Source organism: Vigna unguiculata, chromosome 10 (genome assembly GCF_037176805.1).
Source record: "Vigna unguiculata cultivar grain cowpea cultivar isolate G323 ecotype 2 chromosome 10, ASM3717680v1, whole genome shotgun sequence".
Lineage (NCBI taxonomy): Eukaryota > Viridiplantae > Streptophyta > Magnoliopsida > Fabales > Fabaceae > Vigna > Vigna unguiculata.
The window spans coordinates 35,201,108-35,228,628 of NC_140801.1; the positions used below are offsets into that span (position 1 = coordinate 35,201,108).

Consider the following 27,521-nt stretch of genomic DNA (forward strand, 5'->3'; position numbering starts at 1 on the left):
TTCAGAATCTTGATCCTTTTCCAGAAGAAGAAATGGCAGACAATCCTCATGGTGATGGTAGAGGTCGTGAAAGACGCACTTTGGAAGATTATGCAGCGTTCACAGACCATATTAACTTCAACAGTATTGCTAGGCCAGCTGTCAATGCCACCAACATGGAGATGAAGCCAGCTCTTATTCATCTGGTGTAGAGTAATCAGTTCAATGGCCTGTCTCATGAGAATCCCTACACTCATCTGGCCACATTCTTGGAGATATGCAATACTGTGAAGATCCATCAAGTTCCTGATGAAGCCATACGCCTGAGTCTCTTCCCGTTCTCACTAGCAGGACCTGCAAAAGCTTGGTTGAATTCCTTTCCTGAAAATAGCCTCACTAACTGGGATGATGTGGTTGCAAAGTTCTTGAGCAAATATTTTCCCCAGTCCAAGGTTAACAAGGGAAAGCAGGAAATCTTGGCATTTCAACAAGATATGGATGAGTCATTGGGCCAAGCATGGGATAGATTCAAGGGACTGTTGAGGAAGACTCCCATTCATGGGTTTGATCAACCTACACAGCTCACTCTTTTCTTGGTAGGACTTAAATCCCAGTCAAAGCTTATGTTGGATGCCTCTGCCGGTGGGAGTATCAAGTGGAAGACGCCAGAGGAAGCTTATGAGTTAATAGAGAATATGGCAGCTAATGATAATGAAGCCTATACTGAGAGAGCCCATTCTCAAAAGAAGGGTATTCTAGAGCTTCAATCTCAAGATGCTCTATTGGCTCAAAACAAGATTATGACTCAGCAGCTGGAGACCCTGATGAAGAAATTGTCACAACTTCCTCAAGAGCTTCAAAATGCCTCTGTAGCTCAACTCCAACAAGTGCAAAGTTGTGAGTTATGTGGAGGAAACCATACCAATGGGCAATGTGCTATGCCAAGCACATCTCAAGAGGAAGTTAGTTATATGGGCAATCAAGGCCGATCAGGGAACTATAATCAAGGATGGAAACCTCACCAAAACATGGGCCAAGCAGGACCTTCCAATAGGCCCCCACATCAACAAACTTACCAACATCCCTCTTTAACTGACAGAACCTCAAAGCTTGAGGACATGATGCAACAGTTCTTGCAAATGTTAATTCAAAATCAAAAAAACACTGATGCATCAATAAAAAACTTGGAGGTGCAAGTGGGGCAATTAGCCAAGCAATTGGCTGATCAACGAGGAAGTTCTTTTTCCGCCAACACCGAAGCCAACCCCAAAGAGCAATGTAAGGACATCTTCACTCGAAGTGGAAAGGAGGTTGGGCTAGGTTCTAAAGAAAAGGTGGAGGCTAGAGAAAAGAAAAAGAATGAAGAAGCGATTCAAGAGGAAGAAGTTGATGAAGAAATTGTAGCAGAGGAGGAAGTTAATAAAAGAGAGGAAAATGAAAAAGAGAAAAAGAAAAAAGAGAAAGTTGTTGTGAAACCCCTTCCCTATCCTCAAAATCCTTCAAGAAAAGAGAAAGAGAGACAGTTAGCTCGGTTCAAAGACATATTCAAGCAGCTTGAGATCAAAATTCCCTTTTCTGAAGCACTGCAACAAATACCCTCTTATACAAAGTTCATGAAGGAATTCCTTGGCAAAAAGAAGAAATACATAGAAGAAGAAACCATTGAAGTGCAAGGGAATTGTAGTGCCATTATTCAGAAAAATCTTCCTCCAAAATTCAAGGATCCGGGTAGCTTCACCATCCCCTGCACCATTGGAAATCAAGATATGGGGAAAGCTCTTGTTGACTTAGGGGCTAGCATTAATCTGATGCCCCTATCTATGCTTAAAAAGATTGGTGGTCTCGAAGCCAAGCCAACAAGGATGACCTTGCAGCTAGCAGACAGCTCTGTCAAATACCCCTATGGTGTGGTGGAAGATGTGGTGGTGCAAATTGATAATCTTAAATTCCCAGTTGATTTTGTGGTGATGGAGATGGAGAAAGATGAAGGGGTACCACTCATTCTTGGGAGGCCATTCATGAAGACAGCCAAGGTTGTTATCAATGTGGATGATGGAACACTAAAATTGAAAGACCAAGATGAGGAGGTGACGTTCAATGTTCTTGAAGCTGTGCAAGAACCGACTGATGAACAAACTAGTCTTAAGGGTGTCAATGAGGTCTTATCTGTGACTAGTAGACCTTGGCAAGCTTCAAAGTTGCTTGAAAACTGCTCCAATTGCTTCTCTACGAAGGTGAATGAAGAGAGGGAAGAGAAAGATGCTCTAGTTCACCACCACTCTTTGATGGGGACTAATGCGCTTAGACCCGGCCAACCAATTGTGATGAGAAAGGAAAGTTTGAAGATTTCTCCTAGAAGATTCAAGTCAAATTGGGCAAGGCTATGGGTTATTAGAGACATCAAAGTTGATGGAAGAATTGAAATTGAAGCTCCTTATTCTAGAAGGACTAAATTGGTGACTAGTGCTCAATTGAAGTTGTATAGGTGTGAGGTTGGGAAGGAGCACACCAAAAGCACCAACCAAGCTTAAGCGTCTTACCCGTCAGGCTCGTGACGTTAAACAAGCGCTTCCTGGGAGGCAACCCAGTGCTCTAAACTCATTCTAGCTTTTAATTTTCTTTTTTTAAGATAGCTTTGTGTTTTTATGCATGTGTGAAGTGTGTTAGCATAGATTGTTGTGTTTGAATTGATGTTTGAACTTTGTGCTAATTTTGTTGCATGCATTTGTGAATTTGTGGAAGTATAATTTAGAATGTTGTTAAGCATGTTTAGTTTTAGGGTGTGATAGCATGTGATTGTGTTCAACTTTTGTGCATCATAGAATGTGGTAGTTTAAAATTGGTTGTTTGTGAGAATAGTAGTAGCATAGCTTGTGTAGTGAATTTGTGTTTTAAGTTAAGTGTGCATGTGTTATGTGAATTGAATGTTTTGCTTGAGTGTGAATGCTTGGTTTGAAGTTGAAAAGACTGAAAAAGTATGTGTACAAGAGTGAAAGGTTGGTGGGAGCACAATAGAGTTGAAGCCAACCCAATAATAACCCAAAAACACAAAAAAATTCCAAGACTGCAGTAATCGCCTGGCGGTTCACTCCCTCCCGCCAGGCGCCACCTGAAAAATTGACCCCTGGAAGCACTGCAGAACCCAGCCACCTGGCGGCTCCCTAGCGCCTGCCTGGCGCCATACCAGAAAAAGAGGTCCAGAGTGATTTACTGGTATACCGCCTGGCGGTAGGTCCCGAGCCGCCAGGCGGTAGCGTTGCGCGAGGTCTGCTGGGCTTTTTAATTGTGTTCTTTTTCAGCTGGCCCAATCCCTCACCCTAACTTTCATTCACGCCTGGCGCCTCTTAAATCTCACCTCCCACATTTGCCAAACCCTAACTCTCAAATTCCCAATTTCTTTCCTAATCTTCCAATCCCGAATTCTCCTTTCTCACTCTCTAATTTCCCAATCTCTCACAAATTCAAACCCTAACCCTCACTCGCAGCTGCTCTCATCACTCCCACTCACACTCCCGCCAGGCGAAACCCTGCTCTTCGCCCTTTCCACGCACCAATCACTCTTCACTCTCATCCAACCAACACTTCTTGCAACACTCACGCTTGCATACACTCAAGTAATGCCTTCTTCTTGTGTTTTTCTAATGTTTTTAGAGTGTTGATGTTTGTTACTTAATAATCCTGTTTTGTTTCACTAGATTAGAGTTTCTTTCCTTTGAATCTCGTTATCACTGTTGTTTTGTGTTTAAAAACTCGTGTTTGTTGTGTGGGCTGCCATTGTGATGCTGTTTCTTTGCTGTTTTGTGTTGAAATTTTCAAAAATCCTGGCTGTTCTGTTTTGTGCCGCCTGGCGGTGGCCATTTTGGCCTGTTTTACCGCCAGGCGGTGGCGCCTAGCAGTGCCACTGCTGCAAGCTGGCGCCTGGCGGCAGTCTTGGAGGGGCCAGGCGGTGGCCCCTGTTTTTGCCTCTTTCTTTGATTTTCATGTGATTGTAGCTTGGGTTGTGAGGCACCAGTGCTACAATGGTTTTTGCATCTAAATGACTTGACATTTTTTTGCTCTAATTTAGTCTTTAGATGCAATTAACTCTCTTTTTGATTGAATCTCTCACTCCAATGCTAACTTTAAATTGCCTCTTTGTACCAATGTTTATTTTGTAGATGGCATCCTCCTCAAATCCCAAAAGAATGAAGACCACCGTTGGCAACCCTTCGAAAGGGCAAAAGCGAAAGGAGAGAATTTACTCTCATTACTTCCTCACAAAGGATAATGAGGACCGCTTCCAAGTGGTTATGCAACGAAAGTTGGTGGCAGAGAGGAAAGTGATTCTTAAGCCTGGGGAGGTCAACGAATTTCAGTTGGAGTTGATCAGGCGTGGCTGGGAAAGGCTGGGTAGCTATCCTAGCACTTTTAGTGTAACCTTGGTGAAGGAATTTTATGCTAATGCCAAGGTTACCACCTCAGCAACCCCCACTTTTCTCAGTTCAACCCCCACCTTTCTCAGTTATGTGCGGGGGAAAAGGGTGCCCTTTGATGCTGACACGATCAATGAGTTTTTGGGCACCCAGCTGGCTGATGATGTGGAGTGCCAGTTTTCAGTGTTGGATGATGAAGGTGTGGCGCCTGGAGAGCTGATCCAAGCACTCTGCTTGGCGGGTGAAGGATTTCACAGGGGTACGATTCAGAGAGGTTCCCTTCACCCCTTGGCCCGCTTCTGGTCAGCATTTGTGCACGCCAACATCTCCCCGTGCTCCCATGTGTCTGATCTTACGGAGGGACGCGCCACCATTTTATACACTATCCTGACAGGGCGGGTGATGGATGTAGGGCAGTTTATTGCAAATGAGATCCACCGGTGTGCCAACGCCGCTGGCAAGGCCGCTCTTGGACATCCCTCTCTCATCACCCATCTTTGCAGCCTGGCAGGGGTGGATATTTCTGTACCCCCGTTGGAGAAAGCAACGCAGGACCTGGACTTTTCATATTTTCAGAGGTTCTGCTCAGTTGCTCCTAGACCCAGGAGGCGCCATCAGCCACAGGCAGAGCCTGAGCCAGAGCCCGAGCCCGAGGCAACACCCACCATTGACATGCGGTTGCAGGCTTTGGAGGCCAAGCTCGACCACCTTCAGCTCTTGGAACCCCAGATGCAAGCCTTATACCGGATGGGGATAGCCAATGCTGACATGCTTAGGGGCATCTCCCTAACTATTCCTGAGCTGCACACCCCATCAGTTGAGGAGTTTGCTGCCACTGTTGCTTGGCCTGGGGCCCAGGCCACTACTACTAGGGGAGGTGGAGCCTCAGCTGCTGGTGATAATGACGAGGAGGAGCTAGACGAAGAGGGCGAGGATGACGCCTAAGCATTTGGAGAGAGTGATTCACATTTTGCAGGACTTGTTTTGTTGATAGTCCTGATTTATTTTATGCTTTTAGTTTTCAGTCTTAACTTTCTTTTGATAGTATTGAACTTTTTAGCATAGTGTAGAACTTTGTAACTTGGTTGTGGTGAACTAATCTTTTGCATTGAATTACTACTTTTCATGATCATCTTTTGTGCTTGTTATGAAATGATGTTGAATTGGCTTGTGAGCATGAGCTTGTGGTTGTTCTCATTTTGATATTGTGATGCTTGAGTTTAATTGTGATCAATGATTTTGGCATATGTTGACAATTGTGGAACCCAAATACCTTGTGAGAGGTTGTGCCCCAGAGTTGAATTGTGTGAATGCTATCACTGTGGACTCATAATTGACTTTGCTTGAGTTCATTTGCTATTCATTTACTTGCATGCTACAGGTGATCAAGGCCATCTTTCTTTTTCTTTACATAATTGAGCCAATCCTTTTTAAGTTGATTTCTTGTGCAAATCCTTTGAGTCTTCTTTGAGCCTTAAAGATAATATGTGCCATTCCTTGAACCTTGAGCATGGTGAAGATATTGACTACCTTACTTTGAGCTTGAGAGAGCAAATGATTGTTAGTCATGAGTATGGTTCAAGTTTGGGGGAATTATTGCTAATACAAGGGAGCATGGGAAAATTTGTAAAGTTTTTGGTTCAATTCAATTCAAAAAAAAAAAAAAAAAGAAAAGAGAAAGAAAAAGAAAATTGGTGCAAGCAAGTTGGGAATTGGTTTCATTGGTTCAATAGAGAAGGGAGAAAAATACTTTCATGATTTGATTAGTTGCTCTCTTAGCTCAAAGTACTTTTGTTATCCTGAAAAACCAAATTTCCTTCTTAGCCTAGCCACGATACAAGCCATAAAAGACCTTGTGATGATAGCATGCTTGTGAAAGTCTTAGACATTTTGAACAAAAAACAAAGTTAAATTGTGTGACATTGTGATGGTAGAGAGAATGTTGTTTATATCCATACACTAGTGGGCTTGAGTGAAACACTTGTTCTTGTGAGAAGTGGTTCCCATTGATCAAGGAAACATTTTGCCATGATTGTTGATCCCTTATAAACTCTTGCATGCACTTGTGATATTTTTGTTTTGTGAACACCATAGCTTTAGTTCGCCTTGCTAATGAAACACTTGTGCTACACAATCTTTCAAATAAGAGCAGGCACAATTGACAGATGTTTTCTTGATTTGCTAGATCATTGCAATTGTGTTGTTCATCTAGGCCAAGTTACCTTTTTGCTTGAGGACAAGCAAGGTTTTAAGTTTGGGGGAGTTGATAATGTTAATTTTTACCATTATCCAAGCTATATTTCATTAGCAAAATCATCTCTTCCAAAGCGTTTAACCTACTTAATCCTCAATTTTACCTTACTTTTGTAAATAAATACATTGTGGGTTACATTGATCTAAATATACCACTAATCCCCATTTTTGTGTCCTTTTTGTAGATGGGAAGCTTTTTTCCAAAAATCCAGACTAATGAGTGATCCGGAATAGCAAAGAGAGAAGAAAAATGTCAACAGGAAGCGCCTGGCGACGCGAAGCCAACGCCAGGCGGAATAGACCGCCAGCCACGCGCCAGCCAAGCGCCAGACAGGCGCTACTGTTAGTCACCGCCTGACGGCACTTGGTCACCGCCGGGCGGTAGCGGCAAGACTTGCCCCCTGTTTGGTGGCTTGCGCCTGGCGGTGAGACCCTTCCGCCAGGCGCCTATTTTCGCTGATGTGTCAAGTGACCCTTTTTCTTCTGTTTTCGTGGAGGGAAACTCATCTTTGGCATTTTGGAGGCACGAAGAACACATTTTGGAGAGCTTGGAGGAGTGCTAGGGCTTGTGGGAACAACTCCATCTTCCTCTTTGTATCTCTTTCTCTTCCATCTCTTCCATTTTTAAGCTTGAGCTCTCCATGGCAATGGAGAGCTAAACCCATTTTTGTTGGGGTTAGATGTAGCCACGAAACTCTTGTGTAAATGCAAATGTTTTGATTATATATATGACTCTTTCATTAATTGCTAGTCTTCTTATTTCTTCACTTAAAGCTTGCATTGATTTAGCCATCTCTTGCATGATTTTTGGTTCATGGGGTGTGAAAATATCTTTTGAAACCTAGATTTGGAATAAGAGAACTCAATGGAGCTTGTACCTAGGAATGGGGCTTGACCCATTGGTTGTCTTAAACCTTTGTGCATAAAGCAAATTTGTTTATTAAGAGTTCAAGGAATTGACTTTTAATAAGGAAATTTAGGCTCAATCTATTAAGGAATTAGGGTTTGAGTAATATTGTGGGTTGGCATTAGCATATTAATGAAGAGGATGTTAAATTGTAGTTACATGAGAGCATAGTTGGTGAATTCTAACCTCGGCAATATCAAGTCATATCATTTCTAATCTTTTCCACTCACTAAGTGCCTTTAACTTCCAAAGTTCAATTTTAATTATTTATGCAAAGTTTAATTTCATACATTAAAACTCAAAATATGGATTTATTCATTAGTTTAAATTAGTCACTAATTACGCAATTGATTAGTATACACGAGTCTCTTGGGAAACGATATCCCGGTCTTACCGGTTACTACTTGCACGACTTGGTACACTTGCCAAAGTCATAACAACGTACATGGACATCCTATACATGAATAAAATAAAATAACAAGTTTTTCTCATAACATAACTTTTATATCTATTATATATTTTATATCTCTCATATTTTTATAACCTCTACAAATTCTCAACACTCGTAATAAATCATACTATAATTATATGACACCTAATATTCTATAATGTAATATGATTCTCAAAATTTCATAAGTCCACATCCCAATTAAGTCCGTATTAAACTCTCAAGATTAAAATGCAGACTTAAACGAATGTTTATTGATGGAGGTCCAATGTGTGGTGGATGGTAGGAACTCCATAGACAACGGAAAATGGCATGGAGACAAGTGTTTAAGGCTCTTATAGCAATGGAAATTGGAGTGGTGAAAGGAGAACTAGACTAGAAATTGGACTAGTGGAAGGTGGCTAGAGGAAATGTTGTAAACCTCTAGCTTAGGTGCTCTCAAAATAATAGAAGAGTGGAGTGATCTCAACATAAACATTCTATTAGAAATTTCAAGAGTCATTACAATAGCCTAAAATTTAGGCTTTTATATGAAAGCAAGCACTCTGAGCCCTTAGATGAGAAATGCATTCAATCTTGGTTGTGGAAGATGGCTTAGAGAAGGAGCAAGGCTCATGGCCATTGGAATGTGCCTTGGAAAAGGGGGAAGCATTCATAGCCCTTGGATGCATTGGATCCATGAGGTGTAGGAAGGAATGTTGACTTCCACTTTGTCCACCTTGGACCTTTGGTAGCTCATGGCCAAATCTTCTATTGGGCTTAGTCAAGCCCAATTTTATCAATTAAACCAAACATTGTTTGACTTATTATTCTAGAAAACAAGGCCTAAACAATGGGCCAATCTTATTGATATTCTACTGCTCTTTAATACACCTCTTCAAATCTTCACATCTTCTTTGGCCCATGTGAAGAGTGTGAGAAGCCCATGTGGGTTTGGGCCATCTTAGATGAAGCCCAATTGGATCTTTTTTAGCATGCCCCTTGTTATTGGGCCTCTTGGTGGGCTTTGGGATTGAGATGCATGTGGACCATGGATTGGGCCTTGAGCATGATTTGGGCCTAGGCATTGGCCCAAGCTATAAGCCTTGTTGGGATCACATAATTTATTGTACAAGAAAATCATCACTTAGAAATCAATTTTAAAAACCAAAAATAGTAAAGAAATTTACAAAATTAAAAATTATTGGTTACTAAATAGTCACTATTATAAATAAAAAATTATAACTAGTAACTAAATTGGTTACTAATTAATTAGAGACTAATTTCGAAACTAACTCATTTTAGTAGCCAAAACTTAGGTAGATAATTTTTAGTGACCAATTCCTTAATTGGTAACCAAAACCATGGTAACTAATTTTTAATGACCAATTTTCTTTGGTAACTAAAAACATGGTAGCTAATTTTAAAGACCAATTTAGTGACCAATTATAATTTTTCATTCATAATAGTGACTATTTTAGTAACCAATAACTTTTAGTTTTGTAAATTGGTATCTAAATTAGCCACTATAGTTATTAATAATTGTTGATCACTAAAATTGGTCACTATTTAGAAGTTTTTTTATAGTGCTTGAATATGGATTAAGTTTCATTACATCACTTAGAACTATGTATAATAATATAGAATAGAAATTTTAAACAAAAATTTTGGAAGAACAACGAAATAAGATGTGTCTACCTTATATTTTTATTGTGTTGATATTGTGAAGATTTTTCAAAATAATACCTAAGATGTATTTTCTTTTTTACTCAAACATAGTTCCAAAAGTCAATTGTTGATCTATCTCTATAGTTCCTTTTGATGTTCTTATCCGATAACTTTCCTACTTGGGGTTTTCTTCCTACACCCCAAATATTTCTTCTACACCTCCAAATATTTGTGCTCTAGAAAACCCCTCGCTTGAGCGAGACCTCATCGCCTGAGCGAGACTATACCTCGCTCAAAATGAAGGCTCGTCGCTTGAGCGACAACTCGAGCAGAAAACCTGGGCGAGCCTCTGTTAGTCTCGCGCGAGACGCGCTTGCTTGGGCGAGAAAACTAGTGCTCACCATTGTTCACTCGTGCAACATCTAAACATTTGAGATCCAAACAACATTTATCAACATTCCAAACAATCACAACATCATCCAAGCATTTTAAACACGAAAACAAAGCTACAACAGGCATATATGACTTGAAAACGTGAAACCCTAACTTCCCTTACTTGAAAAAAACTATCAGAACACTTCGACACCTAAGCGAATAAGCACGACAGCCCCTAGAGCAGACTCGCGAACTGGAAAAATGGCAGAACAGATTCAAAACAGGTTACCAAGGTGAACCCTAACTAGAATCATGACAATAGAGTTAGAAACAAAGAAAGTATGGTTAGAGAATCAACTTATCTGAGAAGGAGATGGGTTTTGAGCTAGCGTGACCAAGGGGACCAAACCTTAGTACAGCTTCTGTTGAGGGAAGAGAAGAAAGTAAAGTCACTGATTTTTGCAAAGTGAGCTGAAATGAGAGGGTTATGGCTGTTTAGGGTCTAGGACACCCTATGGGCTAACTTTAGGCCCACCAGATTTTGGGGCAACCCTTTAAATATTGGGACAGAATTAAGTGGGCCTTACACAATGTTTGATTTAATTTTTTGTGGTTTTGATTATTTGCTATTCTTGACTTTTTCTTTAAGGTGTCATGAAATTTTAATCAATTTATTTTCACACTTACATGAATTTAACTTGGCGCAACCGCACTGATACATCCAAAACACATTTGTATAACTAAAAAATTGTTTTTAACGAGTTTTTAAATTATAAACTCATTAAGCTTGATTATAATAAATCCTAGTTAAAACAATCTATTAAAACAAAAAATTGATTATGAAGTCAAAATTAAAGGTTAAATAGACTTAAATGTGCACTCATCACTCTTTTTTTTTTCATTGCTAACAATACTCAATAAAATCATTTCAAAGTTATCTAAATATTTATATCGATTGTAAAACATATTACATGACGAGTTAAATATATTATGAATATTGATCAAGTTATGATAAAGAGTGATATAAATAAATGATTTCACTACAAGAATGTTCCATTTTAGCGTCCCAAAATGAGCGTCGATTGCATTACGACGCAAGGAGCGTCGGCTTAAGGGACACAAATCCGACTCAAAAAGGGAAAAAAATTATTTAAAAAAGAAAACATTATCATGGGCTTGAATAATACGATTTTATTTTGTAATTTAAATATAGCGTCGGTTTATCCGACGCATACAACAAATAAATTGATTAAAAAGATTTATTGGTACTTTCGACGGATGGCCAACGAATCGATAGGGTGCTCAAGAGGTGATTGATTTTTTCTTTTAAAAAAACAAATTCTTATGAAGTTATTAGGTCAGAAAGTTCACAGATTTCACAATTCCCTTTTTCCCTTTTGTGGGAGGTGAGTGTGAGCGAGTCCACGAAGAGAGTGTGGGAGCAACTACGTGCCTTCACGAGTATCAAGAGTGAGCGACTTCTAGATTTTCCTATGATTTCCTTCATCCTTAAGCTCTACGACGATCTTGTCTTCGACTACGAAGAAAATCCCTTTCTCTGCGAACACCTGAGAATGCTGGTGAGTAGCCTTTCTCTACGAACAGAGAAGTCGTTCCGTTCGCGTCAAAGAGGTGATCGAGAGGCACATTTGGGAGGCGATTCAGTGGCAACATCTGGACATTGCGAGGCGAAGGGGGTTTCCGTTCGCAGCTAGTGGATTTGTGAAGCGTCTAGGTAAGTGATTGAAGTCCATTTACTGCATTTTTGATTAAAAGTGATAAACCCTAATAGCTAAAAGTGATAAACCCTAATGGCTAAGTAAATTTTTTGGTACTGATTTCCCTATTAGGTCTAAGCGTTTTTGGTGAGATGAAATCATGAACTGTATATTTGAGTTTTGAGTTGTATTTTCAATTCAGTTCTCATGTTTTTTTCTTTGTAGTCACTGATGAGAAATGTGATCCCAACTCACTATCAGACCTTCACCATTACAAGGTCCATGAATAGAATGTTTTACATATTTGATTAGTTGGCTCTTAAGGGCCCTCTTGGGCAGAACTTGGTATGCTTAGAGGCTATAGTTGGCTATTTTTCATTTTTTGAATGACTGATTTTGTTCTCTGGAATGCTTCTGTGTTTTGCTTTAAGTTGTTATTTTTGCTTATGTGATCAATAGATGGATAAACATCATCCACATATTTTGTGCATTGCAACGAATTGTACTCGTGAGTTTTGCTTAAATGAATAAAATTAATGAGTGGAATATATTCATAACTGCGAGCATGATACAAATAAGTAAAGATTATTATCCCTTAAAATTAGTAAAGTAAAGTGGAAGAGAATGCACGTTTTCATCCTTCAACCTTAGAGATAAAGAGTTATCACTAAATAAAAATGTATCCTTTTAATCATAGCAGCAAAATTTAAACACTAAAATTAAAGTTTAAAAGCCAAAATTTCAATCTTTAAAAGCTAACTTTATCTATGGACTCACAGTGCAAATGTTAATTTATATTCAAATTTAGCTACTTAAATATTGGTTATATGGTGAATTTTGTTATAACTAGTTGTAGGTGTACGTGAATGAGTATAGTTAACTTACTTTACATCCACCATTTTTGTCTATGTACCTGCAAATATATGCAACCAAAAGATGCATGACATATATAACAAAAAGAGACTATTCTGTTTTAAAGGAGCAACCCTTAAAAAAAGTAGGTACCAGAGCGAGGATATATATTTTGCACACCCTTTATCTATAGAGAGAAAAAGACATAAATATCAATCTCTTTATCCTTTCTAGTTTCTACTAAGTTTTGAATGCTTTTGTTTTTTTTTTCTCATTTTATAAAAGAGCTTAACATATCATCCTTATAGTTCTTGGATTAATCTCCTTCTGCTTGAAGTTGTTATTTTTGCTTATACATTTGGTTCCTCTTAATTTCTTTTGTTTTTGATACATTCTAATCAAACCAAAGATTAATATTGATTTATAAAAACAGAGTGATTAGATCAGAAACATGGGACTCAGAGTTTAACCTATTTGTGTCTAGATTTAGTTCTTTTTCTGAATATTGAGTGGTATGCTATTGGTTGAATTTTTATCTTTGGTTCCTTCACATTGTTTCAGTCATTTGCTTTAAATATTTGTTTATTTGATTGGTTGTCCTTGCCGCATATTGTATTTATCTAAGTCGTACTTTCATGACTTTATTTGGTTGTATAGATTTTTATATGCACTGCATTTTCTGTGTTATCTGAACTGTGTAATTATTGAACTGTGTAGTTATTGAATGTTGATCCTTCTGAGAGGCCCAAAGAATGCTAGGAAGTTGTGAAGCACTGTGGTCCTGGTCCTAGTGTTCCTCACACCCACACCAAACCTTATTTTTGACCTAAGGGATGGAAGTTCTTGAGGAACAGGGGAAGGAAGGGAAGGGAAGGGATCAAAACTTAATTACGGCTCTTTTTTTTTCAATTGCATCTCCATTTGCGTCGGCTTCATCAACGCTATTTGGACGCCAACTATTTCACTTTGTGTGGGCTTAGCCGACGCACTCAAAAGTGAAATTTATTTTTATATTCAGGGGCGTCGGTTATGCCGACGAAAAAGAGCAGCAACGCATTCGTCCCTTGTTAGCCGACGCAAAATGGCGTTACTTCCAGGGCTTTGTCGTGGACCATGTTTCCGACGCTTGGACAACGCAAACTTGGTATTATCGTCGGCTTTTGCACTTTGGCGTCCGTTTTTAGCCCACGTTAAATTCCAACATTCTTGTAGTGTTTGTATTATGATGTAAATAATTCAGTTGGATTAGATATGGTACGAAGGGATGAATAAAAGATGCTATTTTAATAATCGAATTTATATGTACATAGATATTTTGAAATACTTTCTTTTGATTTAAATATTCATATATAGAATTATTTAAATATTTAAGGAATAATTATATATACTTAATAAATTAATTATATCATGTTTTTTTCTCGTAACACATTAATAAAAAAAACAACTTAAATAAAATGAAATGTACTAATTTCTGTTTCCCAATTTTTCGATTCAAATTAAACAATCGGGAATCACATTAGAGGATCCATATGAAACACGGTACCATTGTCAAAGTTAGGTTCGCCATTGAAGAAAAGCCATCGATTACTTACTCAACACAACTTTTCAAAACAAAAACAAAAATATATCAATTTTCTGATATGAAAGTAATAAAAAAGAAAGTAAAAGTAAATGAAAATGTAGTAATTGATTATATTGTGTTGATTTTTTCTGGCTTATTTATTAGAATGGGGTAATTTGATTCCAAAATTATTAAAATTGTGCAAGTTTTAAAAAAACTTGAGGTTGGTGGTGGCATGTTGGCTGAACTTCACAACGAAAAATTCTTACATTATTGTAACGATTTTGTTATAACTGAAACGAAGGTGTGCAAATTTTAGACAACTTTTTTGAAAAAGTTTAAGTGCTCCAAACATCATACGACTTCGTACATTTTATAAACATGAAATACAATAAAATTCTTAAATAATAATCAATTTTAATAATAAAATAACTTTTATTATAAATTGATTTTTAAATTGATCATTAACATTAATTAAAAAAATAGTCTTTAACTAAAAAATTAGTCTTTAAATATATTTTTATCATAAAAATTGATCATTATTTAAAAATTTTCTCATAATAACATAAATTGTTACAACATTTAATGATTTATATTTCACAAAACAAATGAAGTTATTCCAACATGTCTCAACTTTCCTTTTGGTTCATAAAAGGATAATAAATAAAGTCGTCTCAAATTACAATTAATTTAGTAACATGTCTCAAATTACAATTAATTTAGTCACATGACTTACTCGATACGAAGTTGTGGCAACATAAAATAGTTTGTCGTCAAACCTCAATTTTTTTTTTAAACTTGTATAATTTTAAAATCAAATTACCCCATTTTTTTAAACCTTTGATTGTTTAATGTTGAATAATGCAGTCCATTATTCATATTTTTTTTACAACATATGAGTGTTTATTAATTATAGTTTATTAGATATAAATAAGTTAAACAATATTACACTACAATTTATATTGATACAAATTTTTATATTAAACTGTTGATCATAATAGATATTATGACAAGTAGTTAAAGTGTAACTTCCCTTTATTAAAAACACAATCATTCAAACACTAACATTTAATTGTGATTTAATTTCAGTGAGGAGACAAATTGATTAAGCTTACAATAAAAATACTACAATAAAAAATAATAAACATGCATGTATTTCTACTTTTATAAAATTTATAAATTTATTAACTCTACTAATATTTGAACACTCAAAGCCATACCATTTTAATTAAAGAAACTTTTTTCTCAATTCATAAGTATTTTTACCAGGTTTTTCATTAATTAAACAAAAATTTCACATAAGAAAAAAGAGAAAAAGAAAAAAGAAAAGTCACCCAATGAGGAGCAAAACAGTCCTGTAATTATGTGTCGGAATTTGAATTTGGAATCACTGAGACACACATCACATGGTGCAAAGCAAAAATAGGAACGCAGTAATAGAGCCATTCCAAATGGCTCTTCCTTCCAACATGCAAAACCCGAAAACCGCCCCTTGTAATGCAACCCACCATCTTCTCTTCCTCTCACTATTACACCCCACACACACACACCCTTATAAATTCCCACAACCCTTTTCTTTCTCTCTCACATCATTACCATTACCATCAACACACACAACCTTAACCTCATCAAACTCAAACAAACCATGGACAACATCGGATCTCTCGATTCCGGTAAACCCGCCAACAACGATGTCGGCAATGTACCCAACGGCACCTCTTCATCCGTCAAGAACTCCGTTCCCGCCACTGCCCTCACCTCCAACGAGGCCACCCTCGGCCGCCACCTCGCGCGCCGCCTCGTGCAGGTTGGCGTCACAGACGTTTTCACCGTCCCCGGTGACTTTAACCTCACCCTCCTCGACCACCTCATCGCGGAGCCCAAACTCACCAACGTCGGATGTTGCAACGAACTCAATGCCGGGTACGCCGCTGATGGTTACGCACGGTGCCGCGGCGTCGGCGCGTGCGTGGTGACGTTCACTGTGGGCGGGCTGAGTGTGATCAACGCAATTGCCGGCGCGTACAGTGAGAACCTTCCGGTGATTTGCATCGTGGGTGGACCCAACACTAACGACTTCGGCACGAACAGGATCTTGCATCACACCATTGGGTTGCCGGATTTCAGCCAGGAACTCCGGTGCTTCCAAACTGTTACCTGCTGCCAGGTAAAAATCTCAGCCTCATTTTGTTTCTTTATTCTTTTAGCATGTTATTTCATTACATTAATCCATGGTTTTTAATTAAAACAAATAATAATTCTACATCTATGAACAAATACAGCCATTTCATAATTTTTTTTCTTCTAATAATATAATAATATATATTAAAATTTAAATTAAAAAATTAAATAAATATAAATAAAATATTATTTTGAATTATAATATAAGTATTTCTTTTATTTATTATATAATGTTTCACACCATCGCCCTTTTAGTGTATCACAATATATAATTTGGTATGTAGACATAATTTTGTTTGTGATTAATAATCATCATAATGTTTCATTATTTAATGTCATTAATTATTGTGAAAAAAAGAAACGTTCTTTTAATAAAATAGTTTGTTTAATTATTATGACCTTGAACTTTTGCATAAAAGTCTGAATTTTATTATACTCACACCCTCGTAATAAAGTTGGCTGCTTTTTCAAATATAGCTCGAAATTTATCAGACAATATTTTTGTTTATTCTGGTCTAGTGACTCTTGATTTAAATTACATTGTTTTTGTATATTTTTTACATAAATACGATTCATTTATTAGAAAAGCTGGGGTATTTCAATAAAATTATTTAGATCCGTGACAGATGCAATAATCATAATAGCCTCTTTAGCATTTAATTAAAGAGAACATTAATTTTCTTAATTTTCCACTAACTAATCCGACATCATCATAAATATGATTTAAAGAAATATTTTACTTATTCTTAAAAGGAAGAAACATATACTACTCCATTGTATGTTAGTGTGTGATTAGACATATTGTATTTAACTTTTAATTGGTGATTATTTATAACAGACTTCTTTCCTATTTATGTCTTTTTCTGTCACTCACGGAGGGTGCAATCTGAGAGGATAAAGTGATTTGAGTAGATCTTAATAAAGAGAGAATGCACATGAATATTTGTGAAACTAAATCACCATTGATACTTTTACCACTCATAATAAAAAGTAATTTGCAATGAATTATATTAAGTTATTTCTTATTATGAGTAATAAAAATAATTATTTTCTAAATTGAATTATTCATATATAATATTATAGTATTAAGATAACATTGTGAAGTGAATGTTTATTTCAATAAACAACGTCAAAGTATAATTTTTCAGCTACAATGACCTCAAAGTACAAGGTCAATAGTAATTAATATTGCTGTATGCAACATGACTTGCAATTATGTTCTGAAAAATTATAAACATATACCTCTTTTTATCTTGTACATTTTTCTAACATAATAAAGTATTAATATTTTAATTTTTTTATTTAATACATATCAGTTTATTTTACATTTTAAAATAAAATATTCTTTTAATATACATGAACCGAAGTAGAGAAAATGAAGTTTTCTTAACTTTCTTTATGGTTGTGAATCTGTGATTGTGCTAAATGATTTTAGTGCATGGTTTGATAGGCTGTGGTGAATAACATAGACGATGCTCATGAAATGATTGATACTGCGATCTCAACCTGTTTGAAAGAAAGCAAGCCCGTCTACATAAGCATAAGCTGTAACTTGCCTGGCATTCCTCACCCCACTTTCAGTCGTGAACCTGTTCCATTTTCTCTCTCACCCAGGTTTGATTTTGCACATTCTTTTGATTTAATACCCAAATTGGTTTGCATAAATGTGAGACACTGATTCTTTTAAAGGGAAATTTATCAGTCACGTTAGTTCAACATTTGAAATGTCATTCAGTAATGATGTTAACATACTTTTTATGAACTAAAATTACGGAAAGTTGTTAGATTTAAGGTTTTGATTGATAGCATGAGGTTGTTCTTATTCTTGAAGGACTAATGTTTGTTGAAAGTCCTTTTAGAAAGGGGAAATGGTGATAATAGATGTGTATGCATTGTTTCTTTCTCAATGGTTATCTTTATTCATGTGTGTTTTACTTTTACAGATTGAGTAACAAGCTAGGGTTGGAGGCAGCAGTGGAGGCAGCAGCAGCGTTCCTAAACAAGGCAGTGAAGCCTGTAATGGTGGGTGGTCCAAAACTGAGGGTGGCTAAGGCATGTGATGCTTTTGTTGAGCTTGCTGATGCAAGTGGGTATCCATTTGCTGTGATGCCATCAGCCAAAGGACTAGTACCTGAGTACCACCCTCACTTCCTTGGCACATTCTGGGGAGCTGTGAGCACTGCTTTCTGTGCTGAGATTGTGGAATCTGCAGATGCATACTTGTTTGCTGGCCCCATTTTCAATGACTACAGCTCCGTAGGGTACTCTCTCCTTCTCAAGAAGGAAAAGGCCATCATTGTGCAGCCTGACCGGGTTGTGATCTCAAATGGACCTGCATTTGGGTGTATCCTCATGAAGGACTTCCTCACAGAACTTGGAAAGCGTCTTCAGCATAACAACACTGCATACGAAAACTATGCCAGGATATTTGTCCCTGATGGAAAGCCTCTGAAGGCTGAACCAGGAGAGCCTTTGAGGGTTAATATTCTGTTTAAGCATGTTCAACAAATGCTGTCTGGTGATACTGCTGTGATTGCTGAGACAGGGGACTCCTGGTTTAACTGCCAAAAGCTCAAGTTGCCTAAAGGATGTGGGTGAGTAGCACGTTCGGTGTGATTGGTGTTTGCCATTTTATTTTTCATTCTAGCGTTTGTTTTCAGTTTTGAAGAGAAGGTTTGTTGACAGGTACGAGTTCCAAATGCAATATGGTTCAATCGGATGGTCTGTTGGTGCAACTCTTGGTTATGCTCAGGCTGTTCGTCCAAAGCGTGTGATTTCTTGCATTGGTGATGGAAGCTTTCAGGTTTGCCTTTCATAACTATCTAAGCATGTACTTCAATCAAAAGGAAATTGTTTCCTCTTAATCACACTCCAACAAATTTACAATTTTCACTGATCAGAAAGGATTAGTTAGTCCCTCATGGTGTGCTATGAGAAGTCTAAATTTTTTTTCCTTATACTCAACAATTCTTGAGCCGATTATAATGCAGTTTATTTAACTTGTTTGCAGGTGACAGTTCAGGATATCTCCACAATGATACGAAATGAGCAGAATCCCATCATCTTCCTGATAAACAATGGTGGATACACCATTGAAGTTGAAATTCATGATGGGCCATACAATGTGATTAAGAACTGGAACTACACTGCCTTGGTTGATGCAATCCACAATGGTGACGGGAAATGCTGGACCACTAAGGTGATTATGAATGCATTCTTATACATTCAACAACTTTGTTAACTTCATTCTTATTCTTCTTACACATTCTGATGCATTCTTCTGAGAAGTGAAAAGTTCATTGTTACAAGTGTTCTTAATTCATGAATGCCTTGTTTCAGGTCAATTGTGAGGAGGAACTTGTTGGAGCAATTCAGACAGCAACAGGAGAGAAGAAAGATTGCTTATGCTTCGTTGAGGTGATTGTTCATAAGGATGATACCAGCAAAGAATTGCTTGAGTGGGGCTCTAGGGTCTGTGCTGCAAATAGTCGTCCACCTAATCCTCAGTGAATTTCCTACCATGAGCCATTACAAAGTTGATGGAATCAATATTGGAGTTTCGCTTTATCTAAGTTGAGATTAATTCCTTCGAGATGCTTATGTACGAGAGAAATTTTCCTTTGCCTGTGCTTTTGCATTTAATGTTTAAGCGTGGTGCATTTTATGGAAATTTGTTCTTCGGGGACAAAAATTAATCTTTCACATTTTTTTTTTTTTATAAATTGATGCTTCTGTATTAGTTTGGTGTTTAAGTGCACCTTTTTATGGAGATTAATTGAGTTCGAAAAATTTATTACTTTATCTCACCTTTACAAGCTGCTGAATTGGTTATTATTCCGATACACTCTGAAAATTTTATTACTTTATATCACCTTTACACAATAAAAAATGATAGGTTGATACCTATATTTAACCACTTTTTTTACCACCTTAAAATTAACTTGTAACCCAAAATAAATTAACTTGTAATTTATGAAGGTGGTAAAAAAAATTGTCAAATGTGAGTGTCAACCTATCATTTTTCTTACACATTGCTGATAGAAAAAATAACTGGACAAATTACTTATATACGTAAATCTAGTTTTTATTAAATTTTTATCTTTTTAATTTATTTAATTTTGATATAAAATTTATTTAATTCAAACTAGATTGAAATTTAAAAATTCTATGTTTCAAATGATAAATTAACATGAAAATTGTTCATTAAAATCCTCTTTATTTATTTTATTCTAGTTATAGTGCTATATTCCTTAGAATTACAATCACATCAACCACTTTGGATAAAGAGGCATATTTTATTGCAAGATGTTGGTCAAATGGGATTTTAAAATTTGATATATGTTTGCTGAAATAAAATTGAATAGATATGAGTCAAAGGGTCAGCCTCCTTTTTGTAGACAATAACAGGTGTTTCACATCTTAGACCTACCAAAACAATAAAGGGGGCTTCTCCCTGCACCCCAAAGGATTCTTCTGTACCCCCAAAAAGCCATTTTATTTCCAACGTTACCCCTAGTTAAAAAAAAATGTTACTGTGTGTTTTGTTAATTTGACCGCATTGCACCCCCCAAATACCCCTGCACCCCTCAGACCCGTCAGACCCCTGCACCCCCAAAACCCCTCCACCCGCACCCCAATAAAAAGCAGATTCCCTCTCCCTCTCTGCATGCACGCTGCACGGGAATCTTTGACCTAGCCTCCCCCCTCAAAGCATTCTTCTTCTCCCCCACTGCACCACACTGATTCTCCTTTCTCCCTCTTCTCCCACAGACCATTCTCCCCACGCCTTCCTCTTCTCCGTTTGTCCTCCACACATAACACCGATTCTCCCTCTTCTCCCTCTTCTCCCTCTTCTCCCACAGACCATTCTCCCCACGCCTTCCTCTTCTCCTTTTGTCCTCCAGACGTCATTTTTGTCGGCAACACCTTTCATCCCCGCGGCTTCTCTTGCAGGTAAGTGAAACTGGTTTTACAGTGTATATTTTGATTTTATATGTAGGTTTTTAGGTGTAGGTTTTTGTTTAACCGTGGGTTGCTTTGAGTGGTGTGCGTTTGAGTGGTGTGTGTTTGAGTGGAAGGAGTGTGTTTTTAAATTTTTTAAGGAAACGGATCCCAAATTTTTTTTTTTTTAAAACGGATTCTGGAATCCGTGTTTTATGTTTTTACTTTTTTGGAAACGGATTGTGGAATCCGTTTCCCGTCTTATATTTTTTTTTTTTTTTTAGGAAACGGATTCTAGAATCCGTTTCTCATTTTTTTTTTTTTTTAGGAAACGGATTCTAGAATCCGTTTCTTTTTTTTTTTTTTTTTAGGAAACGGATTCTAGAATCCGTTTCTCATTTTTTTTTTTTTTAGGAAACGGATTCTAGAATCCGTTTCTCTTTTTTTTTTTTTTTTTTTTAGGAAACGGATTCTAGAATCCGTTTCTCTTTTTTTTTTTTTTTTTTTTTTAGGAAACGGATTCTAGAATCCGTTTCTCATTTTTTTTTTTTTTAAAAACTGATTTTGGAATCCGTTTCTTTTTTTCCAAAACGGAATGTGGGATCCGTTTCCGCTTTTTATTTTTTATTTTTTACAAAATCCGTTTCTGTTTGTTTGTTTTTTGGATGCCTTTTTTTATTTAAAATCGATTGATGAAATTGAACGTGCACTGCAATGCGAGTATTTATTATTTATTATTCATTAATTTGTATTTTATTTTATTATAGATATGGTTAGAACACGAGGAAATATATCTAGACGTGGTTCAGATGCACCCGAGAGTTCTAGACAGGGTGCTGCACGAAAGAGACCGACAGCATCGGCTCGTAGAAGGGGTCAGCATGAGACTAATATTGTTGAGGATGACATTGTTGAGAATGAGGTTCCTGACGTTCCTCGGGAGGAGGAGCAGGTCATTGATAATGATGGTGGAGGATTTCCTGGTGGGCCGTATGATACATCTTTATTGACGCAGTACCAGGATCATGTTGCACGCATGATATGGGATGGTCAGGTCAGTAAGAAGTTTTTATATAGGTTTAACTTTTTTGTTGTTAAGTAATTTTATTGTTGTTTGTTTCTTCTGGTAGGATCGAGCTGTGAAAGTGGTCTCCCATATTAGAAAAGTTAAGAAATTAGGACGTCCTCACCCTGCTGTTGCACCTTTTGTGTTAGCTTCGGGATTATCGCCTTTGTGCGACATATTATATGAATATATCGACCTTGGGTTAGTATTGGGTTTCGTGGAGAGATGGCATCCCGAGACTAACAGTTTTCATTTACCCATTGGAGAGATGACCATCACTTTGGATGACGTATCGTCACTTCTCCATCTTTCCATCAGTGGAAACTTTTGCTCCACTGAAAATCTGGAATATGAAGATTCTGTTCAGATTTTGACGACACTTCTCGGTGTCGATCGGGCCATGGCATGTGTGGAGCTGAATCAAAGTCGGGGTGCACAGGTCCGATTGAGCTGGTTGAGAGACTTGTATCACAGCTGTTGTGAAAACGAGCTATGGGAGTTTGCTGCACGTGCATATCTTTTGCACCTTGTAGGGTGCACCATATTTGCTAACAAAAGCGCCACGTATGTTCGTACACATTATCTGGACCTATTTAGAGATCTTTCCACATGTCGTACATATGGTTGGGGAGTTGCTGCTCTTGTCCACTTATATGAGCAGCTAGGAGATGCCAGCTTTGCAAATACAAAGCAATTAGTTGGATATATACCTCTTCTGCAGGTACCCATTTATATAACATTTTATTCTTTATTTCACTTGTTTTTAGTTTTATATGATAATGGTTAAATGAAATATTATTTGATACAGGCTTGGATATACGAGCACTTTCCTACATTGGGAAGGAAGCAAGTACGGGATACATATGTGGAGACCGAACCCCGTGCTCTACGTTATGTCACTGGACGCGCCATTTCCGCTATAGCTGATGTTAGAGTCCAGTTGGATGGCTTGACATATGATGGGATGATTTGGAACCCATATGTAGCACACAGAGCTGCACGACAACTGGTAACACATAGCATGTTTTCTGGCTTCCTGAGGGTTGGGACCGTCGTACAACGTCATTTGCCTGAGCGTGTGTTGCGACAATTTGGGTTCATCCAGCCTATTCCACGATCGCCTAGTTCGGTTCCCATGATGGACTTTGAGGCTATTGATGATCGGTGGAAAAAGCACGAGCAGTTTGTTGTACATCAAGTGGTCCAAGCACCAGCTCCCTTTTCATGTTCGGATGGATATTTGCAGTGGTTTAGGAGAGTCTCCCATCCATACATTTTACGTGGAGCTGAGGCCGACCGACCCAGCCTTGTGCTTGTGCCCCGACTTCGTCGGAATTTGCCAGATGACATAACAGTTCAGAGGACGTCACCATCATCATCTTCCAGTGGTTTATTGGTATGTCACACATTTAGTTGTTAATATTATTAGTAACTATTAATATTTGACATTAACTTGTTATTATGACAGGGTCTCGTGAAACGCATTGTAGGTGGTCTTCAGCGAATGATAGACTGCAGAGATGTTACTGAGGGCACAGTTGCCTGGGATCGCACTCATGAGTTATTGCAGATGGCTCAAGATGGACTTGAAGAGGAAGAGACTAGAGGAGGACGTAGAGTTCGAGGTCGACGACCATCTACGTCTGGATAGTCGATTTATTTGTATTTGATGTTAGAGTTGACATTTGTATTGGATTTTATGTTAAGATATTTCATCTATATATGGTATTTTATATTAAGTTATTTAATGTTAGCAATGAGGCCAAAATATATCCGTCCCTTGGCCAAAGGAGTTAGAATTTTATATATTGGTAAAATAATTACAAACTACAACAGTGAAAAACTTAAATACAATCAACAAATATCAGTCTTCCATGAGATCTACATAACTACGATCCACTATGTGTAAATCTAGGAATGCTTGCATCCTATCTCTATAAAATGATGCCCACCCTTTTGCCTTTGGGTAACAATTGCTAGATGATATGATATCCACTGTCGGTAATGGACAGCCTTCTTGTAGACGAACCTGTAAATACGCAATTAGTCAACAGAGAAATAAAGTTATTTATAAAAATAAAAAATATATATATATATATATATATATATATATATATAAACATATATACCTGAACAAAATGAGAATTGTAAACATGTCCGATACAAATTAGTCGATGTTGACTTTGCGAAGTAGGTGGGGATGTACGAAGTGGGAATATAGTCAAATTCTGAACTGATGACAAGCACACGAGAATTACATTATACCGATTAGCAATCGCATACCCCATGTCTGGTATAGTCATCCACTTGTCTCGATTAGCCTGTATATAATTAATTAGATTATAATAAAACAAAATCATAAAAAACTTGTAATACATAAATTTGAACAGTGGTGTATAGAAGTTGTACCCCTGATGGTGATTGAACTAGCAAAGACTTTCTCAGTTCTTCCAGACGATCATAGCCTCCAACTAACGTTGCATATTCATCTCGCCATTGGCTAAGTTCTTTGTATAGATCATGTCTAATTAGAGGCCACGACTCCTCACCCATACCCAACAATGCAGCAATGCATCTATATCCACAATGACCGTCCGCCACAACATCGACAACATCGAGTATATATGGATGAAAAACAGGATTGAACTGTTCTAGCATGGGTATTACTTTCTCTTCAATTACACGTTTGCTCTTCGCCTTGTTTTCTGTTTTTGCAACAAATGTGTCTTGTCTTGAGGACTCTATGAAGGCGTCCACATGCTCAAAATAGGAGGGATCACGTTTGGTTGACTTCTTTGATCTATGACTCTTAGCTGCACCTTTCGTCTTAACTTTACTCGGTGGTGGTAACATCGATGTCATGCAAGGGCTAACTATGTCAAGTAATTTATGTTTTATGGTCACTTTTCCTGCAATATCAACTTCTTTGAAAAGATTAAGCAGTAGATCAACCTCCCTCTGAATAGATAATTGCCCTTCAGATTGTGAAGACGAGACATTGGAGAAGCTCAACCTAGTCCACATGACATGAATTTCTTGGAGAGGAATACTCCCAGGATCATATCGTGCTAATTCACACGCACATGGTAGACCATAAGTTTGTCTGAGAATGCAGCCACAACGACTACTATCGAATCCAATCTTCTTTACTCTTTCCAACTCTGGAGCAAGGAGTTCTAAGGCACATCTAGAAATATTACCCACTAATCTTCTATAACTCAATGCCTTGTAAGAGTCACTGATCAGATTTATACTTCTTTCAAAAGACGCCTTAATTGCGTTGTGTTGCAAGATAATAACGTTGTGAATTCCATCCCAACACGAACAAAGGTCTCCCATACTACTTCCAAGAACTTTCTTCAGACTCCAGTGAGCAGACTCAACCCTAGTACAATTTATACAAGGAAATCATATAAACCATTAATAAAAAAACTTTAATTAATAGCAAAATAGAAACATACCTGTTTGATGTTGTATTCCCCAAATGCATAACTTTGTTCGTCCATGCCTTCACAAAGAATTTCTTATAAGGAATGATCCACGAGTCGTTAACATATTCAAAGAATACAGGCCATGGCTGGCAAACAAGCTCAAGACGATGAACACACTCGTTGAACTTTAATTCATCTTCACAGTCCATGACATTCTCCCAGGCTTGAAGTACAACATCCCATGCGTCAACAGAATTTACTAACATTTTGCACTTTGCCTGCACATTTTTTTGAATGTGGAAACGGCATAGAAGATGATAACACTGAGGGAACACCATGCCAACAGCATTCATTAGAGCAAGATCCCTATCCGTTACAATGACTTGTGGACCACCCTCGGACGTCATAAACAGACCTCTTAGCCTTTCAAGAGCCCAAATGAAATTATTTTGCTTCTCACTAGATAAAAATGCAAAAGCGGCTGAGAAAGTTAATCCTGTTGAGGTCACACCAACAATCTCAAGTAATGGCAACCGATATTTGTTGGTTTTATAGGTACTATCCATTAAGAACACAATATTGAATGAATTTAACAACTTGACAGCATCAGGATGGGTCCAGAACAAATCGCTAACCACATCTGATTCATCAACACATCTACTAAAATGGATGTAGTGATCACGTTCCAACATCAACATTAACTGTTGTAACTCAGTTCTAGAACCTCTTATTGAACGTTTGTACCTATATCTTGCATTATACACTTGCTTCATGGTTGTAACATTAAACTCATCTTTTTCTTTCAGGGTCAGAAGTATATTTGCAGGTTTGACTTGACTTTTAGTCATATCAACAAGCAATGAGTGTTCAGTAGACTTCAACCTACCAGCATAGGGGTGACCAACTAGAGTACATGACACATCGTGATTATGGTAACCACATTTTACGTTCAACACCCATCCCTCCCCTTCAGAGATGGGTCTCCCTCTCAATCTAAATGGACAATCACATTTTCTTGTCCCAGCTAGACTCGGTTCTGCATCAGACTTGTATTTTCTATATTTTCCACCTCTTTCACAACCTAATAATACATGGGTTTTTCTTCCTGGTTGTCCATTATATTTATCTGATCTTAAAATAATGACAACAAATCCAAGATTATAAGCAACCCCTCTAACCCACTTAATCAAATCTTCACGTGTTGGGAAAATATCATCGGTTGTAAAATGAGATGTATAATCTTGTTCGCAGATATCATGAACAAATTCAGAAAAGTCTGACATGAGACTACAATTTACTTGAGAATCCGCTTGAGAATCCAAAAAACTCAAATAACTAAATTCATGATCTTCCATGATGAACTACAATATTAAAAAAAAATGCAATTAAAAGAAATGCATAAAGAAGGAAAGACGAATCACATAAGAGAAAAACAGTGAATGCAACATATATCAAAATTGGAAAATGCTCATATTCATAACTGATTGCATAATTTAGGTTATAACTGATTGCATAATTTAGGTTATAACTGATTGCATAATTTAGATTACAAAATTCACCCGTCATACAGTATAAATTCACTCAGATTAAAAATTCACCAATAACACAACATACATGTATCAACATTCAATACAGTTTCCATTTCATATATTTCTCAAAAGGATTCGGAAACGGCATACACTTTCCATATCAAATCCATTTCAAAAATTTGTGAAAAAGATTCGTCTCTTAAATTAACAACTTAGACATC

The 27,521-nt window shown here is 37.3% G+C and overlaps 3 protein-coding genes across 4 annotated transcripts; 2 read left to right on the forward strand and 1 right to left on the reverse strand.

Moving 5' to 3' along the window:
- Positions 1-4,136: 4,136 nt before the first annotated feature.
- Positions 4,137-5,554, forward strand: LOC146882436 (uncharacterized). Its single transcript, XM_085667406.1, has one exon. It carries the CDS (start codon positions 4,137-4,139, stop codon positions 5,334-5,336), a length of 1,200 nt encoding a protein of 399 aa, XP_085523532.1. The 3' UTR covers positions 5,337-5,554.
- Positions 5,555-15,723: 10,169 nt separating this feature from the next.
- On the forward strand, positions 15,724-20,122 carry LOC114166544 (pyruvate decarboxylase 2-like). Of its 2 annotated transcripts, none has more exons than XM_085667697.1 (6): positions 15,724-16,319; positions 17,784-17,947; positions 18,277-18,927; positions 19,007-19,136; positions 19,344-19,532; positions 19,673-20,122. In XM_085667697.1, the coding sequence occupies exons 1-6, from the start codon at positions 15,798-15,800 to the stop codon at positions 19,841-19,843; spliced, it is 1,827 nt and encodes a 608-aa protein (XP_085523823.1). In that variant the 5' UTR covers positions 15,724-15,797; the 3' UTR covers positions 19,844-20,122. The 2 variants fall into 2 exon arrangements, with proteins under 2 accessions (XP_085523823.1, XP_027907093.2); XM_028051292.2 differs by having other exon boundaries at positions 15,725-16,319; positions 19,019-19,136.
- Positions 20,123-23,807: 3,685 nt separating this feature from the next.
- Positions 23,808-27,128, reverse strand: LOC114165671 (uncharacterized). The gene is made up of 4 exons (XM_085667835.1): positions 25,802-27,128; positions 24,750-25,725; positions 24,470-24,661; positions 23,808-24,369 (listed from the first exon to the last, which is right to left on the reverse strand). The coding sequence occupies exons 1-4, from the start codon at positions 27,124-27,126 to the stop codon at positions 24,205-24,207; spliced, it is 2,658 nt and encodes an 885-aa protein (XP_085523961.1). The 5' UTR covers positions 27,127-27,128; the 3' UTR covers positions 23,808-24,204.
- Between the last annotated feature and the right edge of the window lie 393 nt (positions 27,129-27,521).

What these genes read in the sequence shown, in the direction of transcription:
- LOC114165671 (XM_085667835.1), bottom strand. Translation starts at nt 27,126, where the DNA reads ATGGAAGATCATGAATTTAGTTATTTGAGTTTTTTGGATTCTCAAGCG. An exon ending in GGGAATACAACATCAAACAG is followed by an intron (nt 25,726 to 25,801) that starts GTATGTTTCTAT and finishes AAATTGTACTAG; the next exon opens with GGTTGAGTCTGCTCACTGGA. An exon ending in TAGTTCAATCACCATCAGGG is followed by an intron (nt 24,662 to 24,749) that starts GTACAACTTCTA and finishes AATTATATACAG; the next exon opens with GCTAATCGAGACAAGTGGAT.
- LOC146882436 (XM_085667406.1), top strand. Translation starts at nt 4,137, where the DNA reads ATGGCATCCTCCTCAAATCCCAAAAGAATGAAGACCACCGTTGGCAAC.
- LOC114166544 (XM_085667697.1), top strand. Translation starts at nt 15,798, where the DNA reads ATGGACAACATCGGATCTCTCGATTCCGGTAAACCCGCCAACAACGAT. An exon ending in AAACTGTTACCTGCTGCCAG is followed by an intron (nt 16,320 to 17,783) that starts GTAAAAATCTCA and finishes ATGGTTTGATAG; the next exon opens with GCTGTGGTGAATAACATAGA. An exon ending in GGAAATGCTGGACCACTAAG is followed by an intron (nt 19,533 to 19,672) that starts GTGATTATGAAT and finishes GCCTTGTTTCAG; the next exon opens with GTCAATTGTGAGGAGGAACT.